The 22196-nt window shown below is 45.6% G+C and overlaps 1 protein-coding gene across 3 annotated transcripts in view; it reads right to left on the bottom strand.

The window, feature by feature from the left end:
* Positions 1 to 3684: 3684 nt before the first annotated feature.
* The window catches only part of LOC141127437 (17-beta-hydroxysteroid dehydrogenase type 6-like), a 109361-nt gene continuing 90849 nt past the window's right edge, over positions 3685 to 22196 (bottom strand). For all 3 annotated transcript variants that reach the window (XM_073613866.1, XM_073613864.1, XM_073613867.1), the window contains 2 exons: positions 18012 to 18175; positions 3685 to 3993 (listed from right to left, as the gene is read on the bottom strand). In XM_073613866.1, coding sequence (XP_073469967.1) covers positions 3776 to 3993; positions 18012 to 18175 — 382 coding nt within the window. In that variant the 3' untranslated portion in view covers positions 3685 to 3775. The remainder of the gene's footprint in view (positions 3994 to 18011; positions 18176 to 22196) is intronic.

Genomic DNA, 22196 nt, shown 5'->3' with positions numbered 1-22196 from the left:
GAGACTGAGACTAGCGAAGAATATGGGCATCATGGACTGAAACAGGGAATCCAGTTACCACATCCCGGATCAACATCTGGTTGTCACACACTACCTAGATGTTCATCGAATGGTAGCCCTTGCGGTTCCTGTAGATATGCTCCTTGTGGCTGGGTGGAAAGAGAGGGACATGGGTGCAATCGATAGCACCCATTACGTTCGAGATGGATGCCATACTGTAGAATGCACCTTTAATCCGATCCCACTTCTGGCGAGACGATGACATGTAGATGTAGGTGGACATAATCGCATGGAATCCCTGCAGCACTCATCCGAGGATACGGGAAAAGGACACCTGTAACATGCCAGCAACATCCCTGGCACACCATTTGATAGGACGCCTTGCCAAGAAAATGGAGCACGGCAAGCAACTTCATCATGCCCAGAATAGCATGACTCCTCTGGGTGGTGGTCTCTAGTACTAGCCGCAGTCTCACATAAAGAATAAGGATCAGCTCCTTGGTCAGCTGGAACTTCCTAAGAGCTTTGCCCTCTGTAAAGTCATCCAGAAGGGTCCTCGACACAAAATATTGTGGAGCCATTTTAACAACCCTTCTCCTTCTCAGCCTCCTTCTAAGCATATTAAACTGCAATAAATTGCATTCAAAGACCTCCATCGCTGATAGTGCTGCTAAGCCAACTCTCTCTCTCAAGCAGAAAATACCACAGTGGTTAATGCCAGCAAAACTCTGGTGTTAAATATTGATTTTTTTTTTACTTCCTGTTCCATTTGTGAATTGAACTTAACAGCTTACCGCACAATTATTTTGCAATATTTACTGCCAATTTTCTTTTCAAATGTTGTTTAACGCAAAATCGTTATTTTTTATTTTTTTTTAATTGGACTTTATTTACTGCATGCGATAATTTATGCAAATGCATCATGTGACCACGTTAACCCATGCGGTAAACATAAGTGAATTGACCAGTGTCTTAGTAGGAGATAGACATTTTCAGTTCATGTGCCTTCCTTTCAGGGCTCTTCACCTCGCCGATTACCAGTACACAGGTCCTAATCTCTATGTAGCCCCTCTGAGAAAATGGGGGTGCTTCAAATGCATAATTTCTTTAGATGGTTTTCTATTGTTGGCCCAGAGTCCAGATCACCTACTAGTTCAAAGCGGTTTCATCTGGCCAGCCATACGGATGCTCAAGGGAGTATTTTTCTTCTCCTTCTTAGAATGACTTAAGCAGCAAGGATAGTCTTCAGAATGTGGTATCTCTATCAGTGATGTCAGCTTCCCAATGCAGGGGTCTCCTGGAAACGATGTTGTCTTGCATCTCTATGCTACCCTGGGCACACTAAAATCTCTGGATGTTTTAAAGGCAGCAGGTTCCCATAGAAGTGGAACTATCAATTCTCTGACCGAATGTAATCTTCAGGGGCTATGGGCAGTGTACCTTCTGGGTGCACAAGATGTTGAAAGGGACTGTCGCCACAGGTGTTGTTGGTTGCCAATGAATGGGTCCTTAATCGGCACATATTGCCCATATCACTCAAGTATGGGGCCTCCCTCAGATGAACCTGTTTGCATCACCATTCATTTACCCATTGGAGGAGGAAGTGGATTCTGTCACTCATCCAAGTGATAACTCACCTAGCAAATGACTCTTCCACTGCATTTGTTCATGAAGTTCCAGGAGAGACTGTTGTCAGAGAGTTTCACTGGGATTATTTGAAGATCAACCGATTGGCCAAATGGCCCGCAGGCCTTGGGTTTACCCTAGCCACGGAATTCAGTCTGGACCAAGCACTTCAGCTATCAGTATTTCCACAACACCTGTCTTAAGATGGACTGGAAATTGAAAGGGAAGTATTGGAGGACTTGAGCCATCCTCTGGCAGTGGTAAACCCTGGCAGAGTTCAAGGAAAGATGCCAACAAACGCTATTTTGTCTGGAACAGGTTTGTAAGCAGGTTGCCTATGGGTTATTTAGACAGTGGGTGACCCAAGCTGGGAAGGGGTTAATGTTGTTCTGAGGCTTTATGGATCTAGCCAATCTGCCTGTCCAGCAGTTCCTTTGCGGCTTCATAGCCGGTTCCCTACTGCGCATGTGCGAAGCTCGCTCTGCTAAATTTTGAATGGCCCGGCAGCGGTGGAAGGAGGAGTGGGGCCAAACAGGTACCCGCTCCCACCCTAAAGGTGCCATTTGTGGCAGCAGAGGGGAGAGGAAGCAAATAAGCGGAGCTTCCCCTTTTGGGTGGAGCTCCGCTTTAAGGGATTTGTTCACGTTTGACTGTATTGCCATGGTAATTAATTAAAAGTTGCATCAACTGTCCTAAGCTGGATCTGAAGTCATTTAAAGGGTTGCATGATGGTTCCTGGTAAATGAAAGAACTAGGGTCATTAAAACACATGTGGGGTATGAATCAAAGCCACTACAGAAGATTCACTGGGCAAGACAAGCAGGAAGGGAAGAGCAGTGCAATTGCTATGAGTAACCAAGTACTAGAGCAAGTTAAATGCAGCCAGGCGTGAGGTACATTACCTGGAGTAGGTGATGGGTCCTCTAGTAGTGAGGAGGTCGATTACCTGTTTCACTCCCCAGAAGTTGGTCTCCTGTAGCAACCAGGACCGAACCTGAGTTACGGAGACCCCACAGCCTGGCCACATGGTATGGGAAGGAAGTTAACAAGTGCATGCACGAGGTCTGCACTAGGTGCATGGCAGGACCCCATTCTGTCACTGGGAGTGAGGTACACTGAACTGGTGGAGAGGGCATGGGCTTGGTAATGTCCCTCCTAAATGCAACATACATCTGGGTTTGGGGTTCAGCCTAGTTCTGTAGGGGCTCAAATTTCAGCCATTTCAGCTATCACCGGGAAAAAAATAGCATGTGAGCTTCCAGGGGAACGCTTTAGGGGGTTGGTCCTGAGACTTTACCCTGAGGAGGAATAATGTTCCCCAGTGGGATTTTTTTCTGGTCCTGGATTTCCTTGTTTCCTTGAGACTTGGGGCTACAAAGTTCTAAATCTTTTTACTTCCAGAACAGTTGGGGCCTATGCCCCTCGAGCACCTTTGTCTCCAAAGTGGCTTCTGTTTTCATCAAACAAAGTGGCACTTTCATCCTTTCCGACAGAGACAGACAGTACTTAACCTACACAAGCTGCATGTACCAAGTGTTAAAAATGCTATCTTCATGCTGCTTCCTAGTTTCGATCCTCCAGGAGCCTGTTTGTGTTTCCATCAGGCAAGTTTTTAGGAGGAAGCTTCAGCAACCTTGTCAGATTGGAGTGTCATGTTCATCCAGAAATCATACAAAGCAAGAGCCTCTATAAGTGGTAAAGGCTCATTCAGCTAGGTCCAGCTCTATGTCTTTAAGTTGGGGGTGGCGCATGATCCATGGCAGCATACAAACCCTCCCTTTGTGACATGGGTACTTTTATCGAGAATGGGGGAGGTTTTTTGAGTTGTTTCCCTTTTATAGATTTACAAAGGTCCTGTAGGTGGAGATAGGGGCAGAGCTATATGACATGTATGCTGCCTTGGATTGGTGTCAGGAAAGGAAAATTATGGTAAGGATTTGACACAATTTTCCATTTATACATATGTGCAATCATTCTAAAACAGGTTAGCATAATACAGATAAAAGGAGAGTACACATTAGCAGACAATAGACACAGGTACATAATTCCCATCACTAATTTATTGCTAAATATTGTATTTTATTTGAAGATCTCTCTGTAAAGTGAGGAGATTCATGCAGGAGATTGATTAAAACAATTGAAAGGAGAATCAGATTGCCTGGGCTGGTTTAGGCTGTCCAATGGTGAGAACAAAGTCCAAGATGGCTGCAGGTAGATAGGAAAGAGGCACTAAGAAGAATTTGGCATCCCATCCTGCAGAGTAACGTGTCCAGGGGTGAACCGCTGTCAGTGCATGTTCCATGCAATCTGTAACACGAGAAAGTTTGGTGGACCAGAACCATGACATAATATCAACGAAGGTGTAAGCTGCAACATAAAATATACAGTGTAAAAAAGGGAACCTTAGTGAAAGACTATGGTGTCTGTTTGTTAAGAAATTGCTTGTAAATGTATCAAGCATTCGCACAGCCATCCCAAATAATCACTGCAGTGTGTCTAATTTTAATAATGTTTATTTTCTATAATTGGCAGCTCCATCTATTGGCCATAATGCAGTATTTTTCCTTAATACTCCATTCAGGAAAATGCTGCATTATGACCATTAGATGGAGTTGATGGTAATAGCAAATAAGCATATTAGACACATTGATTATTTGTGGAAAATGCTTGAGACCCGACTTTAGAAGTATTATTGAGCAAATAAGTTTTGCGAGAAGGGAAAATCATCAGACTGAATATTTAGATTTGGCTGAATACATATACGCTGATATTGCTGATATACTGTATACTGTACAAGTAAGAGTTCATGCTAGATCAGAACACTTTGCTTGAGAAGATATTGGATATATATTCAGACATCCCAAGTCTCCCGCGAAGTGCGAGAGTCTCCGCATTTTAGCTGCGGCTCCCGGACACCCGCAAGTGGCGGACAATATCCCGACAGCAGGGCTGATCCAGGGCCTCAGGCTTACCTACTCTCCAGGCATTGGGAGGAGAGAGGCACCTGGAGCTTATCAGTGGCTGTGCCTCATGCTCTACCCTTCCCCTACCTGGCGGCTATGTGACCAGTGGCATAGCGTGGGGGGAGGCAGGCGGGGCTACCGCCCTGAGGCCGGGTGCAAAATTTAAAGGGGCACTGCTGTACTGTCCCTAGTTTAATGGCCATCTAGCAGTGGCAAATAGGCGTGGCGCTGGTGGCACTACGGCAGCAATCAGCACTGTTTCACCCTTGGGGTGCAGGTGCCCGCCAGCCGGGCATCCATCGCCACACACAACAGTAATCAGTGAGCCAAGGGCAGATAGGCGGGCGAGCTTGAGAGAGCCTGGGACTCAGAAGAAGTCTCTGGTACAATGGGACTGAGGAGGGACTGCAGATAGGGACAGGGATCTCTCTCATCTCCCCCCTCACTCCCCCCTCTCTCTCTCAGCACCCCTCTCTCTCCGCCTTCCCCTCTCTCAGTACCCGCCTCTGTCAGCACCCCCTCTCTCAGCCCTCCCCTCTCTCAGCACCCCCCTCTCTCAGCCCTCCCCTCTCTCAGCACCCCCCTCACTCAGCCCTCCCCTCTCTCGGCACCCCCTCTCTCAGCCCACCTCTCTCAGCACCTCCCTCTTTCAGCACCCCCTCTCTGCCCCTCCCTCTCTCTCAGCGCCACCTCTCTCTCTCTCTCTCACTCCCCCTACCTGTTTCAAGCAGAAACACTGCACATACTGACTCTTACCACCATGACCATTTCAAATCATTTGGTCATGGTGGTTAGTGTTCCTTTTATATCTCTCAGAAGAAGTAAACTTCTGTATACTGATTCCATTTCATTTGATCATCCTCTACTTGTGTTAAATTGGTGTGGGGGGCGCACGCGGAGCGCCACCTCCCTGAAATGAGTTTGCCACCTCCCTGAAAATAGTTTTTGCAGGTTGGGATGTCTGTATATTTGTAGCACCCTCCTAGATAGGTGCTAGGAATTAGATAAGTTAGAAGTAGTTGGATTTTTGATAGGTAAATTTAGTTGCCATACTGTAGTCAGAGTGGCTGTATTGTTTTTTAGGTAGTCTGAGCATAGTCTGCTCATTGTACTAAGCGAAGTTGAAATCTGCTAGTCAGTTCTGCTCAGTGTGTTCAGCTGCTGCCAGCCTGGCCTATAGCTCCTCTGTACCCAGGGAACTTGTGTCCAGGGAAGTTTCTGGATGATAGGTGTATGCAGATGGAAGCATTAATATTGATACAGCTCTGGCCTAGAGAGGCAGGCTCTGATGGCATGCTGGGAGACTGTATATATTCTGTGAGCACACTGAGCCCAGGGTCTTTTCCCAGAGTGGATTAGTCCAGCCTCTCAGGCGAAGGCTGCTGTTGGCGATACCTCAGGTGGGTGACCTGAGGGGCTTGAATGTTGAGACCCAGGAGCTAAAGAGAGCTAATGGAGGGAGGCTGTCTGCTGAAGATCTGGTCTGGTATGACGGGAAGGTTTCCCTTGGAAGTTGGGTGGAGGCTACCAGCTGTCCTTGGACCTTGTGAGTACAGACGCTTGAGAGATCTTGGAGACCTTTGTGCTTATGCTAATCCTTTGGTACTAGTCAGCAGCGGGTCTATTTAAAGGGAACATCAGCTGGTGTCCTGAAGAGCTTGTCCACCTAACCTTCTACTTAAAGGGACTCTGCTCTTGTGGCTGTAATTACTACTACTAAGCTGAAGTTTATTGTTTGTTGCAAGCCCAAGCTTCATTATAGCTTGTTCAGGAAAGAATACTTAAGTCCTCAAGTGTACAAAGTTCTTGTTTTTGGAGTACCCCACCTACTAGCCTCAAACCTATCCAAGTTCTTCAAAACTAAAAAAAAAACAAAAAAACAAAAAAACACCAAGACTGTTTATTGAAGAAACGTGTGAATGAGTCTGTGAGCCTGGCTGAGGGGGAAAGCCTTTGGGAAAGACGTGGACAGTAATCCTGCAGCTCCTACGGGAGTAGCGCTACATATTTTTTATTTGCAGTTTGTTTTTGTTTTTTTGCTGTGTTGGGTAGATTTCCCTTTAGTATATATCCTGAAGATACAGCAAGTACTGGGAAAAATCCTCTCCAAAGTGAGACTTTCCTCTTAAGCCAGCCATAGATGGTTTGAGTCATCTATAGGAAGGCTGGTTGTACCCAAGTTGATCCATTGATTAACTTAAGTACAAACGGATTTTTACAGGCAATTATTGTGCTAGCAACAATCACTGTGTTCTCCCAGCAGGGAGGACTCCCCTCATGCCCTTACAGGGAGAACACAATAGTTCTGCGGCAGGGATTCCCTCATCAACACTGACTGTCTGTCAGTGAATTACTGACTGACTGTGGGAATTAAGAGATTTTCTTCCTTGCAACTTGTGGAAGTGCACCAAACAGTAAGGAGCAGGAGAGCTGTGTTGTACCAAGCCAAGATGTGCCAGGCTGGACTGTATTAAGTCATGCTGTGCAAAACTGCGCAGGGTCAGAGAGAGGCAGAGAGCGGATTGCTGTGCTGGACGCTGGGACCAGAAGGCTAATCTAAGCATGGGTACCTTTAACCCAGAGTCGCTGTTCAGATTACCACCGCATCTACTGCTGTCTGCTGTATTTCTGCCTAAGGGCGACACAGCAGACGCCATACAGACCACTTGCTGCTGTGCTGGGGACTGTCGCCAAGGAATTTGGTGCGAGGGTCTCTGACCCACCGCATATTCAATAGCTAACTGTTAACCCTGTAGCACCCTCTAGTGTGTACTAGATGTAAGATAGGTTTTGTAGTGTAGGTTTGTTAGTGTAAGAAAATTTAGTTTGGCTCAGGGCTAAGCCTGAGCTGTGAATCTGGGTCAGGAATCAGTGAGTCAGGGCTGGTTGACTCATCCTGACAGCTCCTTTAGTGCCTCTGCCTGGTATAGAAGATTGTGGAAACTAATGGGTGGAGGTTAGGAGGAGCTGTTTGGAATATTTATGAGGGCCTCAGCCAATCCCCAGTGAAGAGCTGGCATGGGGCAAGGCTTACCTCATTAAGAGACATGAGCCATGTCAGCAGGGCGGCCGTGTAGAAGATATAGATATAGTGCTGTGGAGACTGTCGGTGGCCTTCTGGGCTACCCCCTAGTCTGGGAGGGGATGACTTTGCGAGGGTGCTGAGGGTCCTGCCACAAAACATGGAGGAATCCCTTCCTGGAGGCACAGGAGCAAGTGGAGGACAGTGTGCGTAGAGCAGCACTACTGGGGACTTACAAGGGGGATGCAAAAAATTAGTGTAGCGCTAAAAATAGTGACCAAGTAAAAGGAAACATCTATGCATAGACCTTAGTGTGCTGATATCAACATGTTGGTGACTCAAAATAACCAATAACCAAAAAATGATGTGAAAAGTAAGATCATACACACAAATATGTGTGAAATGAAATATGTGACACAAATGAAGCACATGAATTAAACACAAAAAACAGAAAGTGTCAATGTCCACACGGATGTAAATGAATGGAAAAGTTCTTTCTCCCCAATCTCCAAATGGGAATGGAACATGTAGTCAGAATGGACTGATTGATACACTTGTAGACACTTCAAGGAAATTCACAGATGAGAGGTTGGGTACTGTTACCGGATAAGATGGACACACATACCATATGGCAGTGGGTCAAACAGGCTTGTAATCTTAGTTTCCTGGTAGTACGAGGATGCCACGCTGGGTTGCGTTGATTTGTTATGACTCCAAAACACTCGACAGCTGGGCCAGTCCAAGGGATGATGTGAGTGAGAAGGTGGTCATCAGTGCCCAAATATAAAATGAAAGGGAAAAAGGAGCTCCGTATATTGTTTGACCTTGCACCGCCTCTTGAGCGGGCTTTTTTTTTTTTTGTTTTGTTTATCCGTTGTTATGGCGCCCTTGCTGTGTCTTGAGCGTGCTGTTCCTGACACCCGACGAGTCATGTGATCTGTGTGTTGTTGCTGCCGTACTGTTCACGTCCTCATTATGTTGCAATTGACCACAGCTGTTACCCGATCCACACGGCGCAGATGCCCACCTTTTGCAGTCTATATAACTTTGCCACCTCTAACATCCATTGTCATCACTGCTGCCTGATGTCTGGTCTTCCTGATACACTGCTTAAGAGATTCTAAGGTATTGCTATTGACTTTAGACTCTATTTGTTTGTGTTAGGTTATATTATGCTGTTTGGACGTTTTAAATCTAGTCTATTGCAATCAAAATGAATTTTGGGATATCATCACCCTTAATTCATTCTGAATAATCTCACTGTTTGGATTACTGATAATATAGATTTATTTTAATTTCCCCAGAGGTATTTTTGTACATTGTTAGTTTGCAGCAAACACAGAGGCCATTATTACTTTCTGTCCTCTTTGCTTGATGTTTGTTTGCAACCTGACTATTTTCTTCTCTCATCAGGTTATATTTTTATACATATATATATATATATTTTTGTGGAGGTGGGGTTAATCTTGCATGTGTTGGGATCATGATTTTCTTGCACTCCCCTGCCCTTAACGATGCTCACTTCATGCATTCTGTTTATATGATTCTCAATGTTGATTTATGTTTTATTATAGATGTACATTGTCTTCCACAAGGAACCTCCCCTAAGTAAAGGACAAGTTCCTAAAGCGCGTCGGGCATAATTTCCATCTAGAAGACAATACTTATTTGTATTTAGTGCATTTAGTGTAGTGTACATTCTAATGTTGTTCTTAAATAGTCAAATTGCAATTTCTATGCAGATATTGGCTTTTTATAATATTTTGTACCATTACTCAGTTGCCCTTAAAATCCCAATCCTCCTTGGGGGACCCTTTCTCACATATTATTGTATGGGATGGTGGCAACAAATTAGTCCGCTTATGGTGAAATATATTCTTTTGGAGTTTTCCTTCTCAAAGCTGGCTGCTCAGCTGTCGGCTAATTGCCAGCTCCTATCTCTCCACAGTGACTCACCTGTTGATGATATCCTGCTCGTCAGTCCTGCCTACTTAAGCCTCCTTATTAAAACCTTTGGTCTGCAACCGCTTTACCACCTCGGTGCCTCATCCTCACCCTGTACAGGTTGAGAACCATGAGGAGTATGAAGTACGGTCCATTGTTGACTCCCGTAGGATCTGTGGGCGCATAGAGTACCTGGTGCATTGGAAAGGGTACGGTCCGGAAGATCGCGCTTGTGTCTCATCCTTGGATGTACATGCCCCTGTCCTCCACTGTGATTTCCATAGATGTTTTCCCCTTTAAGCCTGGTGTTCCTCCGAGGGGGAGAGGTCATTGAAGAGGGGGTACTGCCAGAGCTGGGTTCAGCCCTTCCTTCTCAAAGCTGGCCGCTCAGCTGTCGGCTAACTGCCAGCTCCTATCACTCCACAGTGACTCACCTGTTGATGATATCCTGCTCGTCAGTCCTGCCTACTTAAGCCATCCAGTCCAGATGATCTCTGCCTTCACCTTGGTCACATCTCTAGAGACGCTCTCCTGTGTTCCTGTTATAGACTTGCTTGGCTGACATTCCTTGTGGCTCCAGATCCTGCTTGCTGTTCTACTACACTCATCTCTGGCTCCCTGACATTTTGGCTTGTCTGACTATCCGTTCCGGTTCCTGAACTCTGGCTATGTTTTGACTACATTTACTCTGTTTAACTTTTTTATTATTATTATACAAGTGTGATTTAACTGTACTTCTTTCTCAGTCTGACAGGGTATTTGACATTTCCGCTCGCTCCGCTTCTCCTGCCAAGTGCCTCATGTCCATCAAACACAGTACAAGAACTGTTGGTGATTACGCCATTGAATTCTGTACTCTGGCAGCAGAGGTTGCTTGGAACAATGAGGCCCTCATGGCTACTTTTTCTCATGGTCTCTCAGATACCATCAAGGATGAGATAGCAGCCCGAGATATACTGTACCCACTGAGCTGGAGAAGTTGATCATGTTTGCCATCCTCATTGACTCCAGACTCAGAGAAAGACTCTTTTTTAAGGAGCGCTTGCGAAAGCCTCCTGTACATTTGCCTCCGAGCTTTGCAGTCCCACCCTTGCCTCCCTCACCTCTCATGCCTCCTGGTACCGAGTCGGTCTGTGAAGATGAACCCATGCACTTGGGCTTTAAGCATCTCTCTGCGGATGAGAGAACCCTTAGGAGGAGGGAGAGATTGTGCCTTTATTGTGGCCAGGCAGGTCACTTTTTGAAGTCTTGTCCTACCCATCCAGGGAACGTGTAAGGGCTTACCTAGGTTGGAGTCCATGGTGCAGAGATGTACGCTCACCCTTGCAAATACACACAGCCCATGGTAACAAAGAGATAAGCTACCTGGGCTGTGAATCTGTGCACGGGGGCTTGACAGGAATAGCCAAAGAATAGTTGAGGTAAAGCTGCAGTCAGGGATTCCAGAAGTCAGGATAATGATAAACAAAGCCGGGGTCAGTCTTGGAACACTGCAACAGAAGAAAGGAGCACAGGAACACTTGGCAAACATGAGAAAATGAACTGACAAAGCCCTCAGAGTGAGACAGGGTTTTATACCCAGCTAATTAGATAACCTGCCTCAGCTGATCCAGGAGTGACAGGTACTGATTGCAAGCAAAGATCCAGAGAAAAGCCCTCAGTACTTCCTACAGAACTAGGCTTGGCTGGAAAGCAGGCAGAATTAAGAATTGAGGAGTGGCTCAGAGGCAAAGCAACAGGAGCACTAGTCATGAGTTCAATATCTCATTGAGCCACTTGGGATGTGACCACGCCTGACCGTCTGCAGGGCACGGTAGGGACCGTGACAGAATGCCCAAACCTTGAGGTCCTGTAATGGACAGATCTTAGGTGGCGTTGTTTTGTCCCCAGTTATCCAGAAGGATAAGCCCCTGGTTTTGGTTACCCTTTCTTTGGCTGAGTTGTCCATCAAGATACAAGCTCTAAATCAACTCTGGGACTGCAGGCCTGTTCATTGATGCTGCCTTTGTATCGAAGCACTCGATTACACTGCAGCTGCGTGAAACTCCACTTGCCATTGAGGCTCTTGATGGTAGACCTTTACAGCCTGCCCATGTGACTCATGAGGCTGTTCAGTTGTCCATGGCTGTAGGGACTCTTCACCATGAGATAATCCAATTCCAAGTTATTTCCTCACCTAAGTTTCCTCTGGATATTGGTTATCCTTGGTTACAGAGGCACAACCCTTCCGTGCTGAGGTTCTCTCCGGGTCGCCACAATGCAGTAAGACATGCTTCCAGAAGGTAGCCAAGGTCCTGTGCACCCCTTCACTCTCCTCCCTGCCGGAGGAGTACCGCGAGTTTAGTGATGTGTTTGACAAAGGTCAAGCCGGTAGTTTGCCTCCACACTGGTCGTATGATTGCGCAATTGACCTTCAACCTGGTGCCCTACCCCCTCGTGACCGGGTTTACACTTTGTCGGTCTTGGAGGATAAGGCCATGGAGGAGTATGTTGCAGATGCACTTTCTCGAGGTTTCATCCGCAAATCCTTGTCTCCTGCTGGTGCTGGTCTCTTCTTTGTGAAGAAGAAGCGTGGTCAACTGAGACCTTATATTGATTATAGGGGTCTCAATCATTTCACGATTAAGAATGCCTATCCAATTACGTTGATTATGGAGTTATTTGACCGCCTCAAGGGAGCAATGGTTTTCACAAAGTTTGAATTAAGAGGTGAATACAATCTAGTGAGGATTAAGGAGAGCAACGAGTGGAAAACTGCGTTTAATACCAGAACAGACCATTATGAGTACCTCCTAAAGCCTTTTGGCCTCTGTAACGCCCCGGCAGTTTTCCAGGAATTTATTAACGATGTCCTCCGAGATTTGTTGCAGTTATGTGTGGTGGTTTATCTCAAGGATATCCTCATATTTTCCAAGTCCCTGGAGAGCCACCATACAGATGTCTGTTGTGTGCTTCAGAAACCAAGAGAGAACAATCTCTATTGTAAATGGGAGAAGTGCGAATTCCATGGTGAACAGGTTAAATTCCTGGGTTATGTCATTTCCACTGCTGGTTTTTTGATGGACCCAGAGAAACTTTCAGCAGTCCTACAGTGGCCCCAACCCGTGGGTTTACGTCCTCTGCAGCGTTTTCTTGGAGTCCATTAAGACCTTTGAGAATCTCAAAGCTGCCTTTGTTTCTGCTCCTGTGTTGGCACATCCTGATCCCACGTTACCTTTTATCCTTGAGGTTGATGCTTCTGAGACTGGAGTTGGCGACCTTCTGTCTCAACGTCCTACCTCTGAGAGTGCTATGCATCCTTGTGGCTACTTTTCAAAGAAATTGTCACCTGCGGAGTGCAATTATGAGATCGGTGACAGAGAGCTGTTAGAGATCATTTTAGCCCTTTTTACATTTACTCTGTTTACCTTTTTTATTATTATTAAACAAGTGTGATTTAACTGTACTTCTGTCTCAGTCTGATTCATGGTTTCTGACACCTGCGAACCTAGAAGGAAGACCAGGTATAGATGTAAGCCCTATCAGCGGTGACAGCGTGCCGCTGGAGGGCTTCGTTCTAAGGCAGCGGTTCTCAACCTGGGGGTCGATTGCCCATTCTCCAGGGGGTCGTGAATGCTGGCCGAGATGCTGGCCGAGACGGACCCGAAGTTACTGCCAGAGTCCGTCCGTCTCGGCCAGCAAGATGTCACTTCCTGGAGAGGAGGGACTGCATGGAAGTAACGTTCCGTCCCTGCCATCTTGGTACTCTCGTCCGCAGTAAGGCTTAGACTTAGAAGTCGGCAAGCGGACATCTTTTTACACCCACCGAAGTCCGCTTGCTGCGAACGAGTGTACCAAGAGGGAGGCAACGAAACATCACTTGCTGAAGAAGAAGAAGAACACCTGTGACTTCTGGTAAGTCATACACACAGTAAAAGCTAACAAGACAACATTTTTTTTATTATGGTACTTAACATTTATATATATATATATATACACATATATATATATATATATATATATATATATATATATATATATATACATATATACACACGCCCCAGTTGGTTCCTCAAAAGTGGTTATTCCGTGCCAGTGCTAGATACATGTTTGGGTGCTATACACTTTGTATATCTAGCACTGGCACGGAATAACCACTTTTGAGGAACCAACCGGGACGTTTATATATAAATCAGTGGTGGGGGCGTAAACAAACTGAAAAAATCAGAAAAAAACCCCCATTAAAACGCAGCAACTGTGCCATCAAATGCAGCCACTGTGCCCATCAATTGTCGCCACTGTGCCAGCAAACTCTGCCACTGTGCCATCACTATCCCAAATGCAGCCACTGTGTCCATCAATTGTCGCCACTGTGCCAGCAAACGTCGCCACTGTGCCCATCAATTGTCGCCACTGTGCCATCAAACACAGCCACTGTGCCCAACAATTGTCGCCACTGTGCCATCAAACGCAGCCACTGTGCCCTTTAATTGTTGCCACTGTACCAAACGCAGCCACTGTGCCCATCAATTGTCGCCACTGTGCCAGCAAACGTTGCCACTGTGCCATCAAACGCAGCCACTGTGCCATCAGACGCAGCCACTGTGCCCTTTAATTGTTGCCACTGTGCCAAACGCAGCCACTGTGCCCATCAATTGTCGCCACTGTGCCAGCAAACTTCGCCACCTGTGCCTTTAAACGCAGCCACTGTGCCCTTTAATTGTTGCCACTGTGCCAAACGCAGCCACTGTGCCCATCAATTGTCGCCACTGTGCCAGCAAACGTCGCCACTGTGCAGCCACTGTTCCCATCAATTGTCGCCACTGTGCCCATCAATTGTCGCCACTGTGCCAGCAAACGCAGCCACTGTGCCATCAAATGCAGCCACTGTGCCCATCAATTGTCGCCACTGTGCCAGCAAACGCTGCCACTGTGCCATCAAACACAGGAACTGTGCCCTTTAATTGTTGCCACTGTGCCAAACGCAGCCACTGTGCCCATCAATTGTCGCCACTGTGCCAGCAAACGTCGCCACTGTGCAGCCACTTTGCCCATCAATTTTCGCCACTGTGCCATCAAACACAGCCACTGTGCCCAACAATTGTCGCCACTGTGCCAGCAAACACCGCCACTGTGCCAAACGCAGCCACTGTGCCCTTTAATTGTTGCCACTGTACCAAACACAGCCACTGTGCCCATTAATTGTCGCCACTGTGCCAGCAAACGTCGCCACTGTGCCATCAAACGCAGCCACTGTGCCATCAGACGCAGCCACTGTGCCCTTTAATTGTTGCCACTGTGCCAAACGCAGCCACTGTGCCCATCAATTGTCGCCACTGTGCCAGCAAACTTCGCCACCTGTGCCTTTAAACGCAGCCACTGTGCCCTTTAATTGTTGCCACTGTGCCAAACGCAGCCACTGTGCCCATCAATTGTCGCCACTGTGCCAGCAAACGTCGCCACTGTGCAGCCACTGTTCCCATTAATTGTCGCCACTGTGCCATCAAATGCAGCCACTGTGCCCATCAATTGTCGCCACTGTGCCAGCAAATGCTGCCACTGTGCCATCAAATGCAGCCACTGTGCACATCAATTGTTGCCACTGTGCCAGCAAATGCTGCCACTGTGCCAAACGCAGGAACTGTGCCCTTTAATTGTTGCCACTGTGCCAAACGCAGCCACTGTGCCCATCAATTGTCGCCACTTTGCCAGCAAACATCGCCACTGTGCCATCAAACACAGCCACTGTGCCCAACAATTGTCGCTACTGTGCCAGCAAACGCCGCCACTGTGCCATCAAATGCAGCCACTGTGCCCTTTAATTGTTTCCACTGTGCCAAACGCAGCCACTGTGCCCATCAATTGTCACCACTTTGCCAGCAAACGTCGCCACTGTGCCATCAAACACAGCCACTGTGCCCAACAATTGTCGCCACTGTGCCAGCAAACGCCGCCACTGTGCTATCAAATGCAGCCACTGTGCCCTTTAATTGTTGCCACTGTGCCAAGCGCAGCCACTGTGCCCATCATTTGTCGCCACTGTGCCAGCAAACGTCGCCACTGTGCCAGCAAACGTTGCCACTGTGCCATCAAACGCAGCCACTGTTCCCTTTAATTGTTGCCACTGTGCCAAACGCAGCCACTGTGCCCATAAATTGTTGCCACTGTGCCAGCAAACGTCGCCACCTGTGCCATCAAACGCAGCCACTGTGCCCTTTAATTGTTGCCACTGTGCCAAACGCAGCCACTGTGCCCATAAATTGTCGCCACTGTGTCAGCAAATGTCCCACTGTGCAGCCACTGTGCCCATCAATTGTCACCACTGTGCCCATCAATTGTTGCCACTGTGCCAGCAAACGCGACCAACGAAAATAATTTTACTGTTAGGGTTCCCCACAAGTTGGGAAATGTTATCAAGGGGTCACGGCACTAGAAAGGTTGAGAACCACTGTTCTAAGGTAAGTATTTCATAATGTGCTAGCATACGATGCAATGCCTTTGCAGGGGTTTTATGTTATTTTTTTTGCCAGCTGGGGTTTACTACCACTTTAATCTGCCAATGTAGTCTGTGCGTTTCAAAGGGCAGTGTGTGCCATCTTTGTGTTTTTGCTGTAAGTCCCCAATCAAGGTATTTCTGGTGGTGGTGGTCAGTGAGGGTAAGGCCAGAAGAGGAGGAGAGGACCCATAATTACCAGTGGCTCTTTCAGGGGTAGTGCTATCAATTGACAGCAGGCAGATCCTATAGCCAATCACAGGTTGGCTTATGGATTGCCTACTGCCTGCTGTCAGGGAAGTGGTCCTTAGGGAGAATTAGTGTTTGTGAGTCCCCATCAAGCTCCACCCATCCAGTTTCATAACACCCCCACCACTGCACTGTCTGTGTGACAGCTGTAGGAGGAAGCACAGTTGTGTCTGTATGGACACTGCACCTCCACAGACGGTGCTTGCCCCAAATCCACATCTGTTTCAGTTACATGAATCTGTTGACTACACCGACTGCTCGCATGATGACACATCAGAGATCTGAGAGGAAGCTCCAAAATGAGGGAAAGCTCTGCTGATTTCTATCATCCGATCATGTACAAGCAAAATGCTATTTTTTACTTTCCTTGCATGTGATCGAATATTCTTTGCAAAGTGAAGATTTACCTCATTTAGTAAGCTCTGGAGCAAGTGCATTTGCAATGCCCATGTGCACAGTTTGTTTGCCTTTAGTAAATCGACCTCCTCGTATTTTTCAAGTAGTTACTAAATTTTAATTCTTTCTTTCCTTTCCAAGGCTCCCATTTTTTTTTAAAGGGCAGATCTTATAAACTGGTAGGCATGGCTACCTTGTGAGAGACCTTGTGCTTAAGCAACTTTGCAGGCACTGAGCATTGCAATGTAGGATAACATTAGACATGTCCTCTTTTTTAGTGTTTAACTTTTTATATTTTTAAAATAAATTTTTATATGCAGTCTATATAAATATACACATGATTTTTGTCTAGCAAATATACATTTAAAGCCCAGCTTCACCCAAAAAATATTTTTTGTCTGTCTTCCTCCCACCACCCCAAGACATCCTGCTTGGTGTAAAGTTTTCCTTACCTGGTGAATTCAGTTATAATCAACCCCCATCAAGGTCCCTCACTAACGCAGTTCTCCTGTGGGGACTGCTAATGCAGCACCACTTGTTAACCCTCACTATCTGGCCCTCTTCACTACCATTGATCGGACATCATCTCTCTTCAGGATCCTAAGGCTGGATTTACACCTATGCATTTTTTGTGCTTTTTGCATTTTGCAGATTTGCACTACAGATTGTGTTCCATAGGAAACAATGTTAAATGGACTGTAGTGCAAATCTGCAAAATGCAAAAAGCACTAAAACTGCATAGGTGTGAATCCAGCCTTAGAGGACCCCTACAATAGCTGGCCATTGAGAAATGTCCACATCATGCAAGCAGTGATGTGAACACCCCAGAGAAGGATCCATCCAAGAAGTAAATAGTGAGCAGATGGACTGTGCGCTGGATGATCACATGACTGATATTTGTTTACCCAGTGGTCAGATAGAGGTGTTGGGTGGAGGGCTGAGGGGGGGGGGGTAACATTTACCCTGGAGTTAAGCTTTAATGCATGACACAGAGCACTATGTTTTTTTTTATAAATAGAGAAAAAATAAGACTTATTTCCTTTGAAGCAGGCTATCTCTGTTTGAAAATTCTGATTGAGTTGCTATTCTGTCTCATTTTTTGTGTGTGTACATTTCAGCTTGAGCTATTGAGCTCTGTAAACACCAGGGTTTTTACTACAGGAAGTAAAAAAACACTGGAAAATATGTAACAGGTCTCACCTATTGGCTGCGAAAAAACTTGAACATTTATATATGTGATATTTTATATTTATCTGACTAAAAAATAATATTGATATATTTTATTGTGGAATCATCAATGTATGTTTGTTGCTATTAACTATAAATTAGTTTCACTCACTTTTACCGAAGTACTCCACTCCGTAAGCTTTCTGAACCTCTTGTGAGGCTTTTTTCCAGCAGCGCTTTAGACTTTCTTTATGTGATTTGCCGTCATTCATTTGTGTATTGTAAAAGCCGTTCTCAATTATGCACACCTTCACTCCGAATGGATTCATTTCACGCCTGAAAAGCACACATATGATCATATAATCTATGCAGCTACATAAATTAACCTTTTTCCTTTCAGTGCCGGGCTCAGTTTTCACAAGGCACTCTGGTAGGTTCACTGACCTTTACCTTGGTTGATCTAGTATGTGTGTGTTAGAAGGCTCCACCTTGGAAGGGACTGCATTTATAAGTGTCATGTACACACATAAAATACAAAACTGCATTTTACTGACACTATAAAATCAAATTATAGTAAAGTTAGATGCCTTCTCTTTCTTGTTTCTTTCCCTTTATCCTACAAATACTGATAAAAATGGTTTATCCACACTACTCCTGTTAAGGGGAACAGGACTTACTGGTTGAAGCCTAACATCCCAATGAGCTGATATGGTTTGATAAACTCTATTCCCCAGAACTTCATACATTTAGGATTCTTATCATGTAACTCCCTAAAGTGCTTTGAGACACTGTGTTCCCTTTTACCTTTTTTAATATTATTTATATGTTCTCGGACCCTACCAGCAGAGGTCTGAATGTGCAACCCACATACTGTAATTTACATGGGCACTCGAGAACATATACCACCCCTTCTGAGGAACAGGTTACTAATGGTGCCTAATGCATTTGTCACCACAATGATTATATATGTGCATGTGTTTATGCATGTTATGTTGGATAAATAAAATTTTAGAATGTATCCAGGCATATACCGATGAAGTCAGAAGTGAGCTATGTGTGCCATATATTGAAGCGGACGGGACAGAGAGGGGGGAGTATGGAAGGATTGATGAGAGTAGTATAAGTAGGTTCCGTCACCCAGATGAGGTGGGCGGGTACACATAAGTTCAGGACTTCAGAGAAGATGCCAGTTAGGTTGCCATGATAACTGATAAAAGGGCTGGGGTGATTGGGCTGCTCCATCCTATTGAGGAAGCAATCCTATTGGCGACACGCGTATAGGAGGGAGGAGCCCATCCCTGAATCCTTACGTGATCACTGAGAGCCTGAGTGGTATCCAAGGATAAGAGAGGAGATATCCATCCCTGAGGGATTGGCTGGAGTTGTAAGAATAAGCCTGTGATTAATAGGAGTGAGGTGAGAGGACAATTTTACCTGGTGGTTGAAACGCTTGCTTTATATGAGAAGATTTCTGAGGAGCACAGCGGTGGATTAATACACATTACAAAGACTTTGATTATATGTTTATTTTATTGTAATTTTCAATTTTTGTTTTATCAAATCACAGATTCATTTAGTGTGATATATTGTATGCACAGTGGAGCTGATTGTATGAGAATAGCGCTGCACCAATTATATATGCAATTTTCTTTTTGTTTGGTGTAGTGAATCACTGATAGGTGTACAGCAGCTGTTTCACATATTTTTAGATTTCATATTTATTATTCATTAATATTATTTAAATTAATATTATTGAGATTTATGTATATTTTAGTATACAGGTCACTGATTTCGTTTGTTTGTGTTTTAGCATACCAGGTAGCGCTGATTGTTTCACTTTATTTATATTCATGATGCTCTTAAAAGGCCTCATGGATAGCTGGCAGAAAAACATCTCTAAGGATTTCCCCTCCCATAATAATTATTCTGCAAGCCCCTTTTCTTCCCCTGATCCCTCCGCTACATCCTCATTTTCTTTTGAACAGTGCATACCCAGTCAGCCTTGCAATATCATTGCCGCCATAAATGCACTCTGGCAGCATAGTTCCAGCATTTGGTAGATTAAACTTTACTACTGCTCACTGCTGCACTTGAGGTGGCCTTACTACTGTTTTTGCTGATCTGGATGCTAAATGTCATCTTATGCCTAGTCCCTACTTTTAATCACTTTGTATGCTGAATTGTGTTATTACTATTATTAACCACTTGCTGCCTGTTAACAGTATATACTACTAGCAGGTGGCACAGCCAGGCCAAATGATGTACTGGTACGTCGCCCGGCACATGTGCACTAACGCACACAGTGGCATGAACCCATGACCATTTTGAGTGGCCAGTAGGAATGAGCCGAACACCCCCGGTTTGGTTCACACCAGAACATCCGAACATGCCAAAAAGTTTGTTTGAATATGCGAACACCGTTAAAGTGTATGGGACACGAACGTGAAAAATAAAAAAAGCCAATTTTAAAGGCTTGTATGCAAGTTTTTGCCCTAAAAAGTGTTTGGGGACCGGGTCCTGCCCCAGGGGACATGTATCAATACAAAAAAAAAGTTATAAAACTGACACTTTTTTCAGGAGCAGTGATTTTAAGAATGCTTAAAGTGAAACAATAAAAATGAAATATTGCTTTAAATATCATGCCTGGGGGGTGTCTATAGTATGCCTGTAAAGTGGCTCAGTTTTCCCGTGTTTAGAACAATACCACAACAAAATGACATTTCTAAAGCAAAAAAAGTCATTCAAAACTGCTTGCGGCTGTAATGTATTGTCAGGTCCTAGCAATATAAATGCAAATCATTGAGGAAAAATGGCATGGGTCCCCCCAGCCCATTACAAGGATCTTTGGGTCTGGTATGGACATTAAGGGGAACCCTGCACACAGATTTAAAAAAAAATGGCGTGGGGGGCCCCAGGCACTATATACTCTGAACAGAAGTATATATATATACTATACGGCCTGCCCTAAATACTCTGCAGAAAATTGGGCCTTGGTGATGCCAGAACACTGTAACCCCTCACAGTTACGCTTGTTGGGCGCAGGAACGGGCCCTGCTATGAAATATTATATCAAGAATTGTAATTACATACCCCTGTTAAACAGGGGCAGAAAAATTGGGCCTTAGGCAGTGGTGGTGCCAGAAAACTGTAACCCCTCACAGTTACGCTTGTTGGGCACAGGAACAGGCCCTGCTATGAAATATTTGATCAAATATTGTGATTACATGCCTCTGTTAAACAGGGGCAGCTAAATTGGGCCTTGGGTGGTGGTGGTGGTGCCACAACACTGTAAGCCCTCACAGTTACTCTTGGTGGGCGCAGGAACGGGCCCTGCTGTCAAATATTACATCAAGAATTGTAATTACATGCCCCTGTTAAACAGGGGCAGAAAAATTGGGCCTTAGGCAGTGGTGGTGCCAGAAAACTGTAACCCCTCACAGTTACGCTTGTTGGGCACAGGAACAGGCCCTGCTATGAAATATTTGATCAAATATTGTGATTACATGCCTCTGTTAAACAGGGGCAGCTAAATTGGGCCTTGGGTGGTGGTGGTGGTGCCACAACACTGTAAGCCCTCACAGTTACGCTTGGTAGGCGCAGGAACGGGCCCTGATGTGAAATATTTGATCAGAAATTGTAATTACATGCCCCTGTTAAACAGGGGCAGAAAATTTGGGCCTTAGGCAGTGATGGTGGTGCCCTAAACCAAAAATATTGTTGCTCAGCTGGCATCATCAAGATTGAGGAGGAATAGGATAGTCACTCAGCATAGGCAGTCTTCAACGGATCCTACAGCCATAGAAAAATTAATCAGTTACATCAGCATCAGATGCTTGATAGCTGCAGCTGATCCAAGACTGATTCATTTTTATGAATGTGAGCCTATCAATGGAGTCTGTGGACAGGCACACTCTATGATCCATTACAAACCCTCCAGCAGCACTGAATGTGCGTTCAGAAAGAACGCTGGATGCAGGACAGGCCAGTAGCTCAATTGCATATTGAGCAAGTTCTGGCCAGTGGTCCATTCTCCAGACCCAGTAACCCAGTGGATGGTCTGTTGGAAAGGTCTCCAAGTCTGCTCTTGCCCCAAGATATTCCTGCACCATGTAATGCAGACATTGGCGATGGTTGCTTGAACCAATCAGACCTTGGTGCTGAGGACTAAAAAATTGTCTAAAGGCATCGGTCAGCCGGCCACTTTCTCCACCGCTCTTCCTCTGACTCACTGAAGCCTCAGCAACACGTTGTCCAGCACCAGGGAATTGTAACCTCCCAGGGTCTGGAAACGCATTTCACAAACCTTGCATCCTCTGCTCCCTCTGCAAAGGCAGGATGAATTCTGCAACCTTACCCT

The sequence above is a fragment of the Aquarana catesbeiana genome, linkage group LG02 (assembly GCF_042186555.1).
Source record: "Aquarana catesbeiana isolate 2022-GZ linkage group LG02, ASM4218655v1, whole genome shotgun sequence".
Taxonomy (NCBI): Eukaryota; Metazoa; Chordata; class Amphibia; order Anura; family Ranidae; genus Aquarana; species Aquarana catesbeiana.
The sequence above is the reverse complement of the archived record's forward strand: the minus strand, read 5'-3'. Positions and strand labels throughout refer to the sequence as shown.